The 12,568-nt window shown below is 56.5% G+C and overlaps 1 protein-coding gene across 1 annotated transcript; it reads left to right on the top strand.

Moving 5' to 3' along the window:
• The first annotated feature begins 147 nt into the window (after nt 1-147).
• On the top strand, nt 148-7,831 carry TESC (tescalcin). Its single transcript, XM_065851566.2, has 8 exons — nt 148-263; nt 4,058-4,127; nt 5,939-6,019; nt 6,266-6,405; nt 6,753-6,814; nt 6,885-6,992; nt 7,426-7,473; nt 7,576-7,831. The coding sequence occupies exons 1-8, from the start codon at nt 206-208 to the stop codon at nt 7,651-7,653; spliced, it is 645 nt and encodes a 214-aa protein (XP_065707638.1). The 5' UTR covers nt 148-205; the 3' UTR covers nt 7,654-7,831.
• Nucleotides 7,832-12,568: the final 4,737 nt, after the last annotated feature.

The following is a 12,568-nucleotide window of genomic DNA, read 5'->3' as shown; positions in this document are numbered from 1 at the left end:
CAGTGGGCACGGCCAGGGGCTGCAGGTGCCACCAGTGCATGGGGGGGGCGGTGTTAACTCTGGAACCTAATGATGGCGCGGCAGAGCGGGTTGCTCAGGGACCCGGGAGAGCCGCGCTGCCGCCTCCTCCCTCCCCGCCGCGCCCGCCCTTATAAGCGACAGCAGCGGCGGCGGCGGCCGGTGCAGCGGCCCGGCCCGGCCCGGCATGGGCTCCGCGCACTCCGTGCCCGCCGAGATGCGGGAGTTGGCCGACAGGACCGGCTGTGAGTATCGCCCGCGGGGGCAGGAGCAGCCCGGCCCGGGGGCACCTTGGCCGGGCCCTGCCTGCTTTTCCCCCCGTGCCCGGAGCCCTCCTGCCCCACCGCCGCGCAACCCCCAGGGGACACGGGCTGGCCGGCCCTGGAGGGGACATGTCACGGGGCGGGGGGGGTGTGCAGGACATGTCAGCTGCGGGGGAGGGATGCAGGCATGTCACCGGGGCGGGGGGGGCAGGCGTGTCACCGGGGGCGATGCGGGGGGAATGCAGGCATGTCACCGGGGATGGGGGGGCGGGGGGAGATGTAGGAATGTCACCCGGAGGTGCTGGCATGTCACCAGGGGCGGGGGTGGGGGGAACATGCAGCCGTGTGACCCGCAGGGATGCACCCCCGGTGCCGCACACGTGTGAGCCCCAGCAGCGCTTTGCCCACCCACGCTGCCACTGCGAGAAATTGTCCCCACGTCGCTGCTGTGCCCAGGAGCCACCGGCGATGCTGGCGGGGCCGGTGCGGGTGTAACGCCCGGCGGTGCGCGGAGAAGGGACGGGGGGGGTTGCAGGGAGGACGTGGCCCAGGGCTCCAAGCTGGGCTCGGTGCTGGTGGTCGTGTCCCTCCTGGGAAATGTCGTCGCTTCAGGGTGCTCCAGGATGTGCCCAACACTGGGCACAGAGATGGGGGCGCTCCCCCCGGCTCCCCTAGCTGGGATGGATTGGGGGGTGAACGCTCTTCTTCCACCCAAAGGATGTTCTGGGCTTGGGGGCGACCCAGCCCCTTCTCCCCAACCCTATGGTCACATCGCACTTCCTCCCCTCTCGCTTCTTCTCCTCTTCCTCCCCCAGCAAGCGCTGAGCTCTGCAGCATCCGGGGTGAGCTCAGCCCTGCCCGCAGGCGGGAGCCGGGGAACCCGGGGTGCGAGCGCGGCAGCCGGGGTGGGAGGAGGTTGTTTTGGGGCCACCCTAACCTGGGGATCCTGCCGCACCGGTGCTGCCAGGCTGCTGTACCAGGCACCTCCCGTGCGGATTCTGCCCACGAGCCTTTCTCCAGCACCTGCCCCACACTCGAGTGCCCCGGGAATCACTCCAGAGAAGGGTTTATAGAGGCAACACCCAGAAAAAGTCTCACCGAAACTCGAGGTTGGGGGTGGGGGGAGCTGCAATGACCCTGTGCCAGGACCAGCAGGATTCATAGGGCTCCCACGGTGCTGTGGCTGCTGCTGGAAAACCTGGGGAATGCAAGTTTGTCCCAGGCTTCCGACTGTGGGCATTGCGTGGAGGGCATTGCGGTCACGCTTGGGCCTTGGGAAGGGCAGGGACAGGGCAATGGTCCCTGCAGCTCCCTAGGATGTGCCCATGGCATGTTCCTTTGCCTTCTCCCTCCCCAAAAGCAACAGGAGAGCCCATTATTGTCTGCTCAGGACTGGTTCCATTCCTTGCTGCCACATGCCCCATAGTGAAGCTGCAGCAGCAGCGTCTGCCTGGAACTGAAGTGACTCTTCCTGGGACGATACAACCTTCTCTGCACCCAGGACAGTCCAGTGATGCAAAACACAGCACAGTGAGGGCAATGGGGACTGAGCCTCTCCAGCGCATCTCTTCCCTGGGGAACACCCCTACAAACTGCTGCAGGCTGGGAAACAGCAAACCCAACACCCTTTGTTTTAAATACCCTTTTCTTCCCCCTATAGCACAGGTTAGCGTGCTCGGACACGGGCCTGCAGCATCAGAGCGCTGGGGTGGTGCTCAGCACAAGCAGCCTGTGCTGTCCTTGAGCCAGTCCTGCTCGCAGAAAAACCTTTGCCCTTCGTGTAGGTGCGGCTTTGCTTCTTTTTTATTGGAAAGCAGCTGAGTGCTGCTGCCCTTGGCAGGACGGTGCCGTCCTCGGAGACTTCCCTGTGCCGCAAAGACATGGGTTTGGGGAAACAGCGAGGAAGATCCCTCTTTTTTGCCTTGCAGCTGGATGGGGAGCGGGGCTGGACCGACCGTGAGCATCCAGCCACTGACCCCGCATTTTTGTCACGTCAACACCTGGGAAATTTTTTTCCAAGAGATCAAAGATTTTGGTGTGTGACCAAGTCCCAGATGATGCTGAAGGCTTGGTGGCCCAGCTGCTCCCATGGTGACGGCGATGTTGTCACGGGAAAAAGCGAAAGGTCACTTCTCTGTGGCCAAAATTGGAAAGCAAAAACCAGAGAAAGTTTCTGTGTGTGTGTGTGAACAGCAGCAGAGCACCAGGCAGAGAGGCATTAGGGAAAACAACATCAAACGGGTGAATTAGTGGTGTCTGTGCAGCCTGAGAGCCACTGGGTTCAGAGGGGGGACCCCCAGAGTTGGTCCAGGGGCTTCAAATGGCCTCATCCTGCAAAGGGAACAGAGAGCTGGGGCAGACACTGAGCCCCAGCAGCACAGATGGGTTTCCCAGTCCATTAACAGAGGGCTCTAGCGGCTCAGCCTCGCTGATCGATACCGTTTCTATTTCAAGGCTGCGAAACAGCAGAAAGAAACGGAGCAGAGGACATTATTTAAACATAATAAAAGAGAGAGAGGGAGCCAGCCAGCAAGCACGCTAGTTCAGCATTGACCTGTTGTCTTTCAGCTGCAGTGGTTAACCCTTTGCAACCCCTCAGTTATACCTTAACGTGATTTTATCCCTCTCCGCACCGCTGGGAAAGGCTGATAACCTGGTTGGAGCCGCCTCGAGCGCGGGGTCCAGGTGGTGCCCCGACAGACGCCACCATCCCATGTGAACAGCACTGAACGCCGCTTCCCTGGCTCCTGGGAATTGCTACTGTCAATATTTGTACAAGAGAGTCAGGCTCTGCAGGTCTCCCAGGGTTTGTAGAGCTTGGTTACAGCCTGTAGAGAGTAGCTGGGAAAAAATCAAATAGCCTGTGGCACAGGATGAAAGAGGTGAAGAGATGCTGCTGAGCCTCATGCTGTAACCTCAGCATTTTGGGGGCTCAAAGCAAAGCTGACAGGCTCTGCTTGCAGCCCAGAGCCCAGGCTGATGGTTCGGGGCTCCCTCATGCCCCGGCTTCGCTCAAGCAGCAGCTGGTTCAAAACCCGGCTTTGCTCTTTGGGTGCCGCTGCATCTCCTGCCTGTTCAGCCTTTCCTCTGCCCTGGCAAGACACAGCGGGTTGTCCTCAGCTCTGGGCTTTTCTTTTTATCTGTTTAGCTTTATTTTCTGTCTCCCCCTCATGGCTGTGGCCATGGGCAGCACATTAACTTCTCAGCAGAAAGCAGAGACACCTTGGGGCAGGTTGAGATGTGCTCCCAGGGCACAGCTCCTGCCCAGGCTGCCAGCAAACCTCAGATTAAATGGTCAAGCCTGTTTGCAGGGTCTGTGGATCCTAAACTGGTGGAGGTGGGACCCTGCCGTGCTGTGCTGGGCAGTCTGGGCCAGGGGGCTGGTGACAAACCAGCCCTCACCATCACCTTGTCACCCGCCTCGCAGCAAGGGACACAGCACCCAGGGACCAGCGGAGCACAATGGACCTTGTAGGGTTGCATAGAGACAACAAAGGGAAACGAGGATGGGGATAACTGTGCCAAGAAGTGCCCAAGGCTGCTGGAGGGAATGCAGGAGCAGGAAGGCTTTTGGCTGTCGCTGGACAGGGTGGCCTTTGGTGTCCGCATGGAACAAGCTTTGCAGCAGGTTTTGGTGCCCCCTGATCTCCTTGTTGCAGTGGGCAGGGCAGGAGCCCCTAGGACTGTTCCCCAGGGACGTCACCCTTGTCTCCTCTCTCTTTTCCTTCTGTCACCTCTTTCCAACCACATCACCTCTCTATTTTCCCTGCTGACAGTTACGTCAGAGCAGATCGAGCACCTGCACCGGCGATTCAAGCAGCTGAGCCGCGACCAGCTGACCATCCGGTACGGCGCATCCACCTCCATCTCCATCTATCTCCATCTCCATCTCCATATGTCCATCTCCATCATCTCATCCCCATCTTTGTGGCATTGGAACAGGCTGCCCAGGGCAGTGGTGGAGTCACCATCCCCGGAGGGGTTGAAAAGGCATTTAAATGAGGTTCTCAGGGACATGGGTTAGTGCGAGAGTCAGGTTATGGTTGAACTCGATGATCCTGAGGGTCTCTTCCAACCAAAATGGTTCTGCGATTCCATCCCTGTCCTGCCCGGGGCTGCCCGGAGCACCCCCAGCACCTGTGTCCCCTGGGCTGGCAAAGGTGCCAATTTGGGGAGCCTGGTTCCTGGGGTGCACCTGGTCCTGGGTCCTTCCCAGCCACCCCCAGCCGTGCTGAGCTGCTCTCTGCAGCCTGGCATTGCCCTTACAGTTCATAGTCTCCAGCTCAGATATCTCACCATTTTATATCGACAGAGTTTGATTAGGCTGATTAGTCTCATACCTAGTTGAATATTATAATTTCATTATAAAATCTAACCTGAAAGACTTTCAGCTTCATATGGCTCCATTGTTCTTTTTCATACATGTGTATTTTCACTCCTTTTTGTGCATGCTCAGACTATAACCCTTAACAAAACAGGAATTTAGAAATACATTTTCCCGTAAAGATGTAAAATATCAAAGTCTGTAAACAGATACAAAAAAGAGATTATATGATATCTTAAATAATTTGAGTTAGTACTTAAAATTGTCACTGTAAAATTTAATTCGAGAAGGACTTTTCTACAATGGCACGTAGTGACAGGACAAGGGGTGATGGCTTTAAACTGGAAGAGGGGAGATTTAGATTAGATACAAGGAAGAGTTTGTTGGCCCTGAGGGTGGTGAGAGCCTGGCCCAGGTTGGGCAGAGAGGTGGTGGATGAACCATCCCTGGAGACTTCCCAGGCCAGGCTGGACGGGGCTCTGAGCAACCTGAGCTGGTGAAGATGTCCCTGCTCATGGCAGGGGGGGCACTGGGGGAGCTGGGAAGGGCCCTTCAACACAAACTATTCTAGGGTTGCAAATAATAGAAGGAAAAATGAGTGGTGAAGCTGTGGCCTGAGAGCAGGGTTGCTCCTGCCGAACATCTTGTTTTCCTCCAACCTTAAAATCAGTTTTGGGGAGGGAAGTGAGGCGTTCCTGCTGCACTTGCCCTGTTCCCCGTCCTCGGTGTCTTTGCAGGACATGGTTCACCAAAGCCGCGGCTCAGGAAAGCTCTGGCACACCGGACCGGCGGCACCAGCCACGCGAGGAGCCGGGGAGCCCAGCTGCCCTCTGCATCCGCCACGGCGGAGATTATTTCTTGGCTCATTTGCTTTGTAAAAAGTTGACGGCAAACACCCAGCCCGGGCTTAGCCCGGTGTGGGTGCCGCCCAGCCCAGCAGCAGCGAGATGCAAAGGCAGAGGGAGCCCAGGGCACGGTGGGCGGCAGAAGCTCCTTCCCCACCTCGTCCAGCCCGGTATTCCTGGGAAAACTGTCTGAAAACCGTGCAAAGAGCCCAAACATCAGCCCCAAGCTGCTGTGACCCAGAGCTCCACAAAGACCCATTTTGGCGGAGACAAAAATCCCCTGTAGCTCCACCAAGCACAGAGCGATGCAGTAGCACAGCTTGATTTCACTCTGAATTGAGGCAAACAGGGGTTTTCATGCAAAACTTCCATTTTTTGTTTGAAAGAATGGGGTCAGGGCTTCTGCCCCAGCCCTTCAGTGACTGCCGCAGCATCTCCCTCCTCTGCGGCTCCCTTTGCATTTTGGGCTGTCTGTGTTTCCTTTGCAGCAAGGAGAATTTCGACAGCATCCCTGACCTGGAGTTCAACCCAATTAGGGCCAAAATCGTTCATGCCTTTTTCGACAAGCGGTAAGAACATCCACGGTGCTGCCGGGAGGGTCAGGGGTGGTTGGTTTGTCCTGCAAAAGCAGGAGGGCAAAGATCTTCTCCTTGAAGGCTGAGAGGGAGCCAGGGTAAAGATTACAGACATTAAAGCTAAGCCTTAGGGAAAAAAACAGTCCTAAAGTTTTGCCAAGGGACACGCTGGGCTCTGCGGGAGGTGGGGGTGGCCGGGGGGTGTCAGCTCTGTGTCACCAGCGGCTCTGCTCTCGGCAGGAACCTGCGCCCGGAGTCAGATGGGCTGGCGGATGAGATAAACTTCGAAGACTTCCTGACCATCATGTCCTACTTCAGACCCATCGAGATGAACATGGACGAGGAGCAGCTCGATCGCTTCCGCAAAGAGAAACTCAAATGTGAGGCTTGTGCAAATCCCAGGGCTGGGGGTTGGCTGGTTGGTAGGACAAGGGGTGATGGTTTTAAACTAAAGGAGGGAGATTCAGGCTGGAGGTGAGGAAGAAATTGTTGCCCTGAGGGTGGTGAGAGCCTGGCCCAGGTTGGGCAGAGAGGTGGTGGATGAACCATCCCTGGAGACATCCCAGGCCAGGCTGGACGGGGCTCTGAGCAACCTGAGCTGGTGAAGATGTCCCTGCTCATGGCAGGGGGGGCACTGGGGGAGCTGGGAAGGTCCCTTCAACCAAACCATTCTGTGATTCTGTGATGGGACAGGGCTCCCCTGACCCTGCCGTGTTCCTCTCCCCAGTCCTCTTCCACATGTACGACTCAGACCACGACGGGAAGATCACGCTGCAGGAATACAGAAATGTAACGTATGGTCCCTCCTGCCCCATCACCACCGAATTCCCGGCCCTCAGCTTGACCTGCTGCCTTGTAGGTGGTGGAGGAGCTGCTGTCGGGGAACCCCCACCTGGAGAAGGAGTCGGCGCGGTCCATCGCTGACGGGGCCATGATGGAGGCGGCCAGCATCTGTGTGGGACAAATGGTGGGAGCCAGTTCCTTGCTCTACCGCAGCACAGAGATACACAGATGGTATCAAAAACAGGGCTGGAAGGTGTCTGCCCTGCCCGAGGCATCTTCCCTGTCCCCAGCCTGCTTTGGTTACAGATTATTTTTTTCACAGGCAGAAGCTTTCAGGGGTTTTTGGGGGGTTGTTTTCCATTATAAGACCCAAGGAGGATAAGCAAGCAGCACCCCATAAAGCACCATCCTCAGTACTTGGGGCTTTAGTGCTTATGAAAAAGGCAGCTCCTTGCAGCCATGGTGGCTCTGGGAACCAATTCTGGGCTGGCCATGGGGCGCAGTGCTGTGCGCCCATGGGAGACGTGTCCCACAGCCCCAGGGGACCCAGCCTTGGTGACGCAGTGTCCCCAGACCCCTGAGGGCAACCATCACCTTCTCTCTCTTGCTGTGCACAGGGCCCGGACCAGGTGTACGAGGGCATCACCTTCGAAGATTTCCTGAAGGTTGGTGGCATCTCCGCTCGTGTCCCCAGGAGGAGGGCACCGGGCGGCTGCAGGGACCAGGGCATTCGGCCGCCGGCCCCGCTCAGCCCCTTCCCCTTGCAGATGTGGCAGGGGATCGACATCGAAACCAAGATGCACGTTCGCTTCCTCAACATGGAGACCATCGCGCACTGCTACTGAGCTCCGGCCGCCTCCGGGGAGCCAGAGGAGGAGGAGGAGGAGGGGGAAGAAGAGGACTCTGCAGCAGCTCCATGTTCCTGGCACCAAGCGCTTTGTGCCTGTCCCGTGGTAGGGCTGCCTTCTGCTCTCTAGAAACATAAGAGGCTTTTATCTGTAATAAAAGGTATTTCTCTTTTTACTCCTCGCTGAGAAACACTCCGTCCGTCCATCACCCAGAGCCTGGCAGGGTCTCTCCCTGTGCAGAAAACCTCCACAAATCCTCATCTCCACTTACACCTGAATTTTTAGCCTCTGCCACGGGGAAGGGGCTGTCCAACTTGTGCTGGGAGCCCCCCGATCCCGTGCCATGGGGACTGTGTGCAGGCAGCGATGGGGATGCTGAGGGGTGAAGGCAGCAGCATCCGCACCTGGACAGCCGGTCGCATCCCATGGGGTACGCAAGCTGCTGGAGGTGGCAGCAGCACAAGGAAAAGCCTCCATTTAAACCCAAACCGGGCACCTGAGCTGTGTCTGTCGGGCACGGGGAGCGGTGGGGTCTGTGCTGGGGATGGGGCTTCACATGCAGCCCCACCATGGGGCTGGGGCACAGGCAGCGGGGATGTGGGGACATGGGGACGTGGGCTCCCGGCAGCCGGGTGCCTCCCGCCCCCACGTGTTCCTGCTAGAACAAGGCACCGGAGATAAGGGCTTGTTTACTGGTATTAATAACTGGATGGCTCGAGGCGGATTTCTGTCTCTAAGGCAGCCTGAGCTGGGAAGGGAAGCGGGGGGAGAAAAAAAGGGCAATGGCTATTTTTAGAAAAGCTGGAAAGATTTGTTTGTTTTATCAAAAAATAGGTTCTCCTGGTAATATGTATGCTCAGTGGCAAAATAGCCCCCACCACAGCAAGCAGCTGTGAGCGAAACCTGCAGTGAGCAGTGCACAGCCCTGTGCCACCCCTTCTGTCCTCCCATGGACAGCAAATGCCCAGCATGGACAATTTCTCTCTCTACTCCGTGTTAACGGGGATTTCTGCACTGCCCAGGCAGCCCCGCACTGAGGATGGAAATAGGGACCTACCCTCATGGGCTTTTGCAGCTTTGCCCCTCCGAAAAGCCCCGCTCTCTGCTCAGAGCTGCTGACCCACAGCCCCTGCGCTGAGGGGCTCATTGGAGCCAGCAGCGGGCGAGCAGCCACACTGACCTGCAAGGACACCCTGCAACCAGCCCTGGCCTGCTCGGTGGCACCAGGGACCGGCTGGGGCTGGCCCAGCTTTGGAGGAACCCGTGGGAATGGAGACAGCCCCATCTTGCAGCTCCACACGTGGGGATGTCACCGTGGCAAGGCTGGGACAGCGCTGCTGGCACCGGTGGTGTTGGTTGAGCAGCTGTGGTGCTTGACCTGGGCTGGGTGGCAGAGCCAGGGTTGGTGCCAGGGCTGCAGGCAGGACTGGGGGGGGAAAGTGGTGATGGAGCTCCCAGCAATTCCCGCGCAGCCTGTCACAGGATCCCAGCCTGGCTGGGTTGCAGGAGCTCTGCAGATCCCCAGCCCCATGTGCTCACACAGGGTCACAGAGCAGATCACACAGGTGGATCCAGGTAAGTTTGAATGGCTCAGAGAAAGAGACTCCACACCCACTCTGGGCAGCCTGGGCCAGGCTCTGCCACCTCCCAGCAAAGAAGTTTCTGCTCATGTTCACATGGATCCTCCTGTGTTTCAGTCTGTGCCCGTTGCCCCTCACCCTGGCGTTGGGCACCACTGAACAAAGTCTGGTCCATCCTCTGACATCCACCCTGAGATATTGATCCCATTGACCAGATCCCTCTCAACTTCTCCAGCTGAACAGCACCAGATATCTTGGTCTCTCCTCATCACAAAGTTGCTCCAGACCCCTCAGCATCTTTGTAGCCTGAAGCACTTTCAGGCCCTGAGGGCCTCCTGATGCTGCTTGATGGCAGCCATGGCCTTGTCTGCCTCTGCTGGGCTCTGGGACTCTTACAGAATCCCAGAATGTGAGAGGTTGAAGGGCCCTGGAAAGCTCATCCAGTGCAATCCCCCCATGGAGCAGGAACACCCAGCTGAGGTTCCACAGGAAGGTGTCCAGGCGGGTTTGAATGTCTGCAGAGAAGGAGACTCCACAACCTCCCTGGGCAGCCTGGGCCAGGCTCTGCCACCCTCACCGGGAAGAAGTTTCTTCTCATATTTAAGTGGAACCTCCTGTGTTCCAGTTTGCACCCATTGCCCCTTGTCCTATCACTGGTTGTCACCGAGAAGAGCCTGGCTCCATCCTCCTGACACTGCCCCTTTCCATATTGATCCCCAGGAATGAGTCCCCCCTCAGTCTCCTCTTCTCCAGCTCCAGAGCCCCAGCTCCCTCAGCCTTTCCTCACACGGGAGATGCTCCACTCCCTTCAGCATCTTGGTGGCTGCGCTGGACTCTCTCCAGCAGTTCCCTGTCCTTCTGGAGCTGAGGGGCCACAACTGGACACAATATTCCAGGGGTGGTCTCCCCAGGGCAGAGTAGAGGTGCAGGAGAACCTCTCTGACCTACTGACCACCCCCTTCTCATACACCCCTCTTAGTCCTGTTCTGCTCTTGCTCCTCTGGCCACCTCCATCTCCTGGGCTCATACCCAGCTGTGCTGTGTCAGCACCAACTGGTGGGGGGGGTCCCTGCCCAACCCCCTGGCTGAGACCCCCACAGCCCCTCCCTGCACCCAAGCACCAGCTGTTCCTCCTCCCAGCTCTCCTCAGCACTGGGAGAGGGGCAGCAGCCCACAAAACACGGGAATTGCTCTTCCCCCACTGCCAAGGTGGCCAAGGACACAAAATAGACACAAAAAGCCCTTTCTTGTGGCCTTTGCTGGTGGCTTGGACCCCAGATATGTGGAGGGACAGCTCTTCACCACCCATTGGTTTTCACTGAAGTCAGAGCTCCAGAGCCTGGTAACCACTTCACCCTTTGATCATCTATTCTCTTTGGAGAACAGTAGGGAAGATGCTTATATCCAGGGAACCTTCTCACGAAGACAACAGACATCTCCTTTGTGCTAAGGATCACTGTCATCAAGAGCAGAAGTCAGAAGTTGTTGTTGAGGTTCTTTACCCCAAACTTCTACCTCCTTTGCTATTTGATTTTCAGGTGTCCCCAGCTACCCAGCCCACCTGATGGTCACCTGGCAGATGGCACCATGGTCCCAATATGGGACCATCACCCCCAGCCCAACCTCTGCCTAGGGGATACAACAGGCTCTCCTGAGACAGGAGTGGAGCTTCACCCCTACCTGCTGCAAACTGGCGGCACTAACACATCCTAGGGAGCCCCCAGATGGGAAATCTGAAGGTGGCATCTATCTCTGACAAAGAGTTAATGCTGACTCCATTCTTGTTCTTGAAGAGGCTCCATTTACATGTCAGCGAACCCTGGCGAGGATGTGAACAGCCACGATTGCATTTGCCACGCTCCAGCACCCACTTCAGTGCGGTATTAATGACTACCCAGTGAAGTAGGACAACATCCCCTTCAGAAACAAAAATTAAACTCCAACATGGATGCTCTCCAGCAGCCTGAGTGCCCTCATTTGCATTACGAATGCGCGTTAAATACATACACAATCTTCTGCTGTGGTACAACCTTCCTAAATGAATTCTGGTGACAGGAAAAACAGACCAAAAGGACCACCCTCCAACCCACCCGAGGAGCCGCATCCAGACCATGAGCAACCAAACGGTGGCTGTGGGGACAATTTCTTTCTTCGTTGGAGGTGATGCCTGCTGGGATCTGGATGGGTTGATGTGTGGTCCCCAATGGATCGATGTGAGTCTTCCCCACATAAAAAAGTGAACATCTCTATAAACGTGGGTGCTGCAAATCACCGTTTTCTGGCAGCTCCATGACCCCCGGGGTGAAGAAATGACCCGGGGGCAGCACAGGGGAATGGCAGAGGTGGGCACAAGACAAACTGATCTGCTACTTGCTGCAAGGAGGTGAAGAAAGAACAAAGCTGCCCTGAGATAACGGGGTGAGATGTGGAGAGTGACAGGTGGAACAAGCCAAGGGTGTTATTGAGACAGAGCAGCAGGTCACAGCACAGAGAACTGTGACAGAAGTTCTCTGTGTTCGGTCACAGTAGAAGCCACAGGCCTGGAGCAACCCACAAAATCATTTGTGCTACAGAAACTATTATTTGTTCGACAGTTTTCAGCTGAGCTCTTGTCCATACTGCATATCCATGACACTTCTTGCTCTTCCAGGAATGAAGGGAGGGAGCTGGCTTCTTGGGAGGCCAGAGAATGAAAGAAAAGACAAGCAAAGCTTTATAAAAAGATACAATTTATTGGTCAGACAGATCTTTGCCCCCTGAACTTCTTGTTCAAGGTGAAAGTTGCCGAGGAGTCATGGAAACACCCCAGAGCCAAAGCCAACGAAGAGCTGTGAAACGCGTCTCCCCAAGCAGGAGGGCAGCATGAAGCTCTCCTGCTCCACACTGCACTCCTCAACTGATTCCATTAAGCCAGCAAAAAGGTGTTAAGTTAAAACTTAACCTCAATTTAAACTTGATTTATGTGGCTTTGGCTTGCACCAGTAAGTTTACAAGGGCGAAGCACAAGAGTTTTAAAGCAGTAAAACATACCTGTGCAGGACTCAAGCTCTCGTTCGTCAAACTGGCTCTACCTTGGTCAGTGCAACCTGGGTTTCATTTTCTGCTTCGTGACGCCTATATGATCAATTCCCAGCTCCAAAGCGAGGACAGTGTCAGAAACTCAAGTCCCAGCCACCTGGGGAAACCTCCTGGTGCCATGAAAGGGCACGATGATCCAGCAAAAACACACCTGACAACCAGCCTGAGACATACCAGCCTTTTGTTTCAGTGCACAGGGGGTAGTTCAGCCTATAAGACTTACGGACAAAAAAAGTCACAAACACACATACATG

This window comes from Patagioenas fasciata, chromosome 17 (genome assembly GCF_037038585.1).
Source record: "Patagioenas fasciata isolate bPatFas1 chromosome 17, bPatFas1.hap1, whole genome shotgun sequence".
In the NCBI taxonomy this organism is placed as follows: domain Eukaryota; kingdom Metazoa; phylum Chordata; class Aves; order Columbiformes; family Columbidae; genus Patagioenas; species Patagioenas fasciata.
Note: the sequence above shows the minus strand (reverse complement) of the source record. Positions and strands in the feature narration are given on the sequence as shown.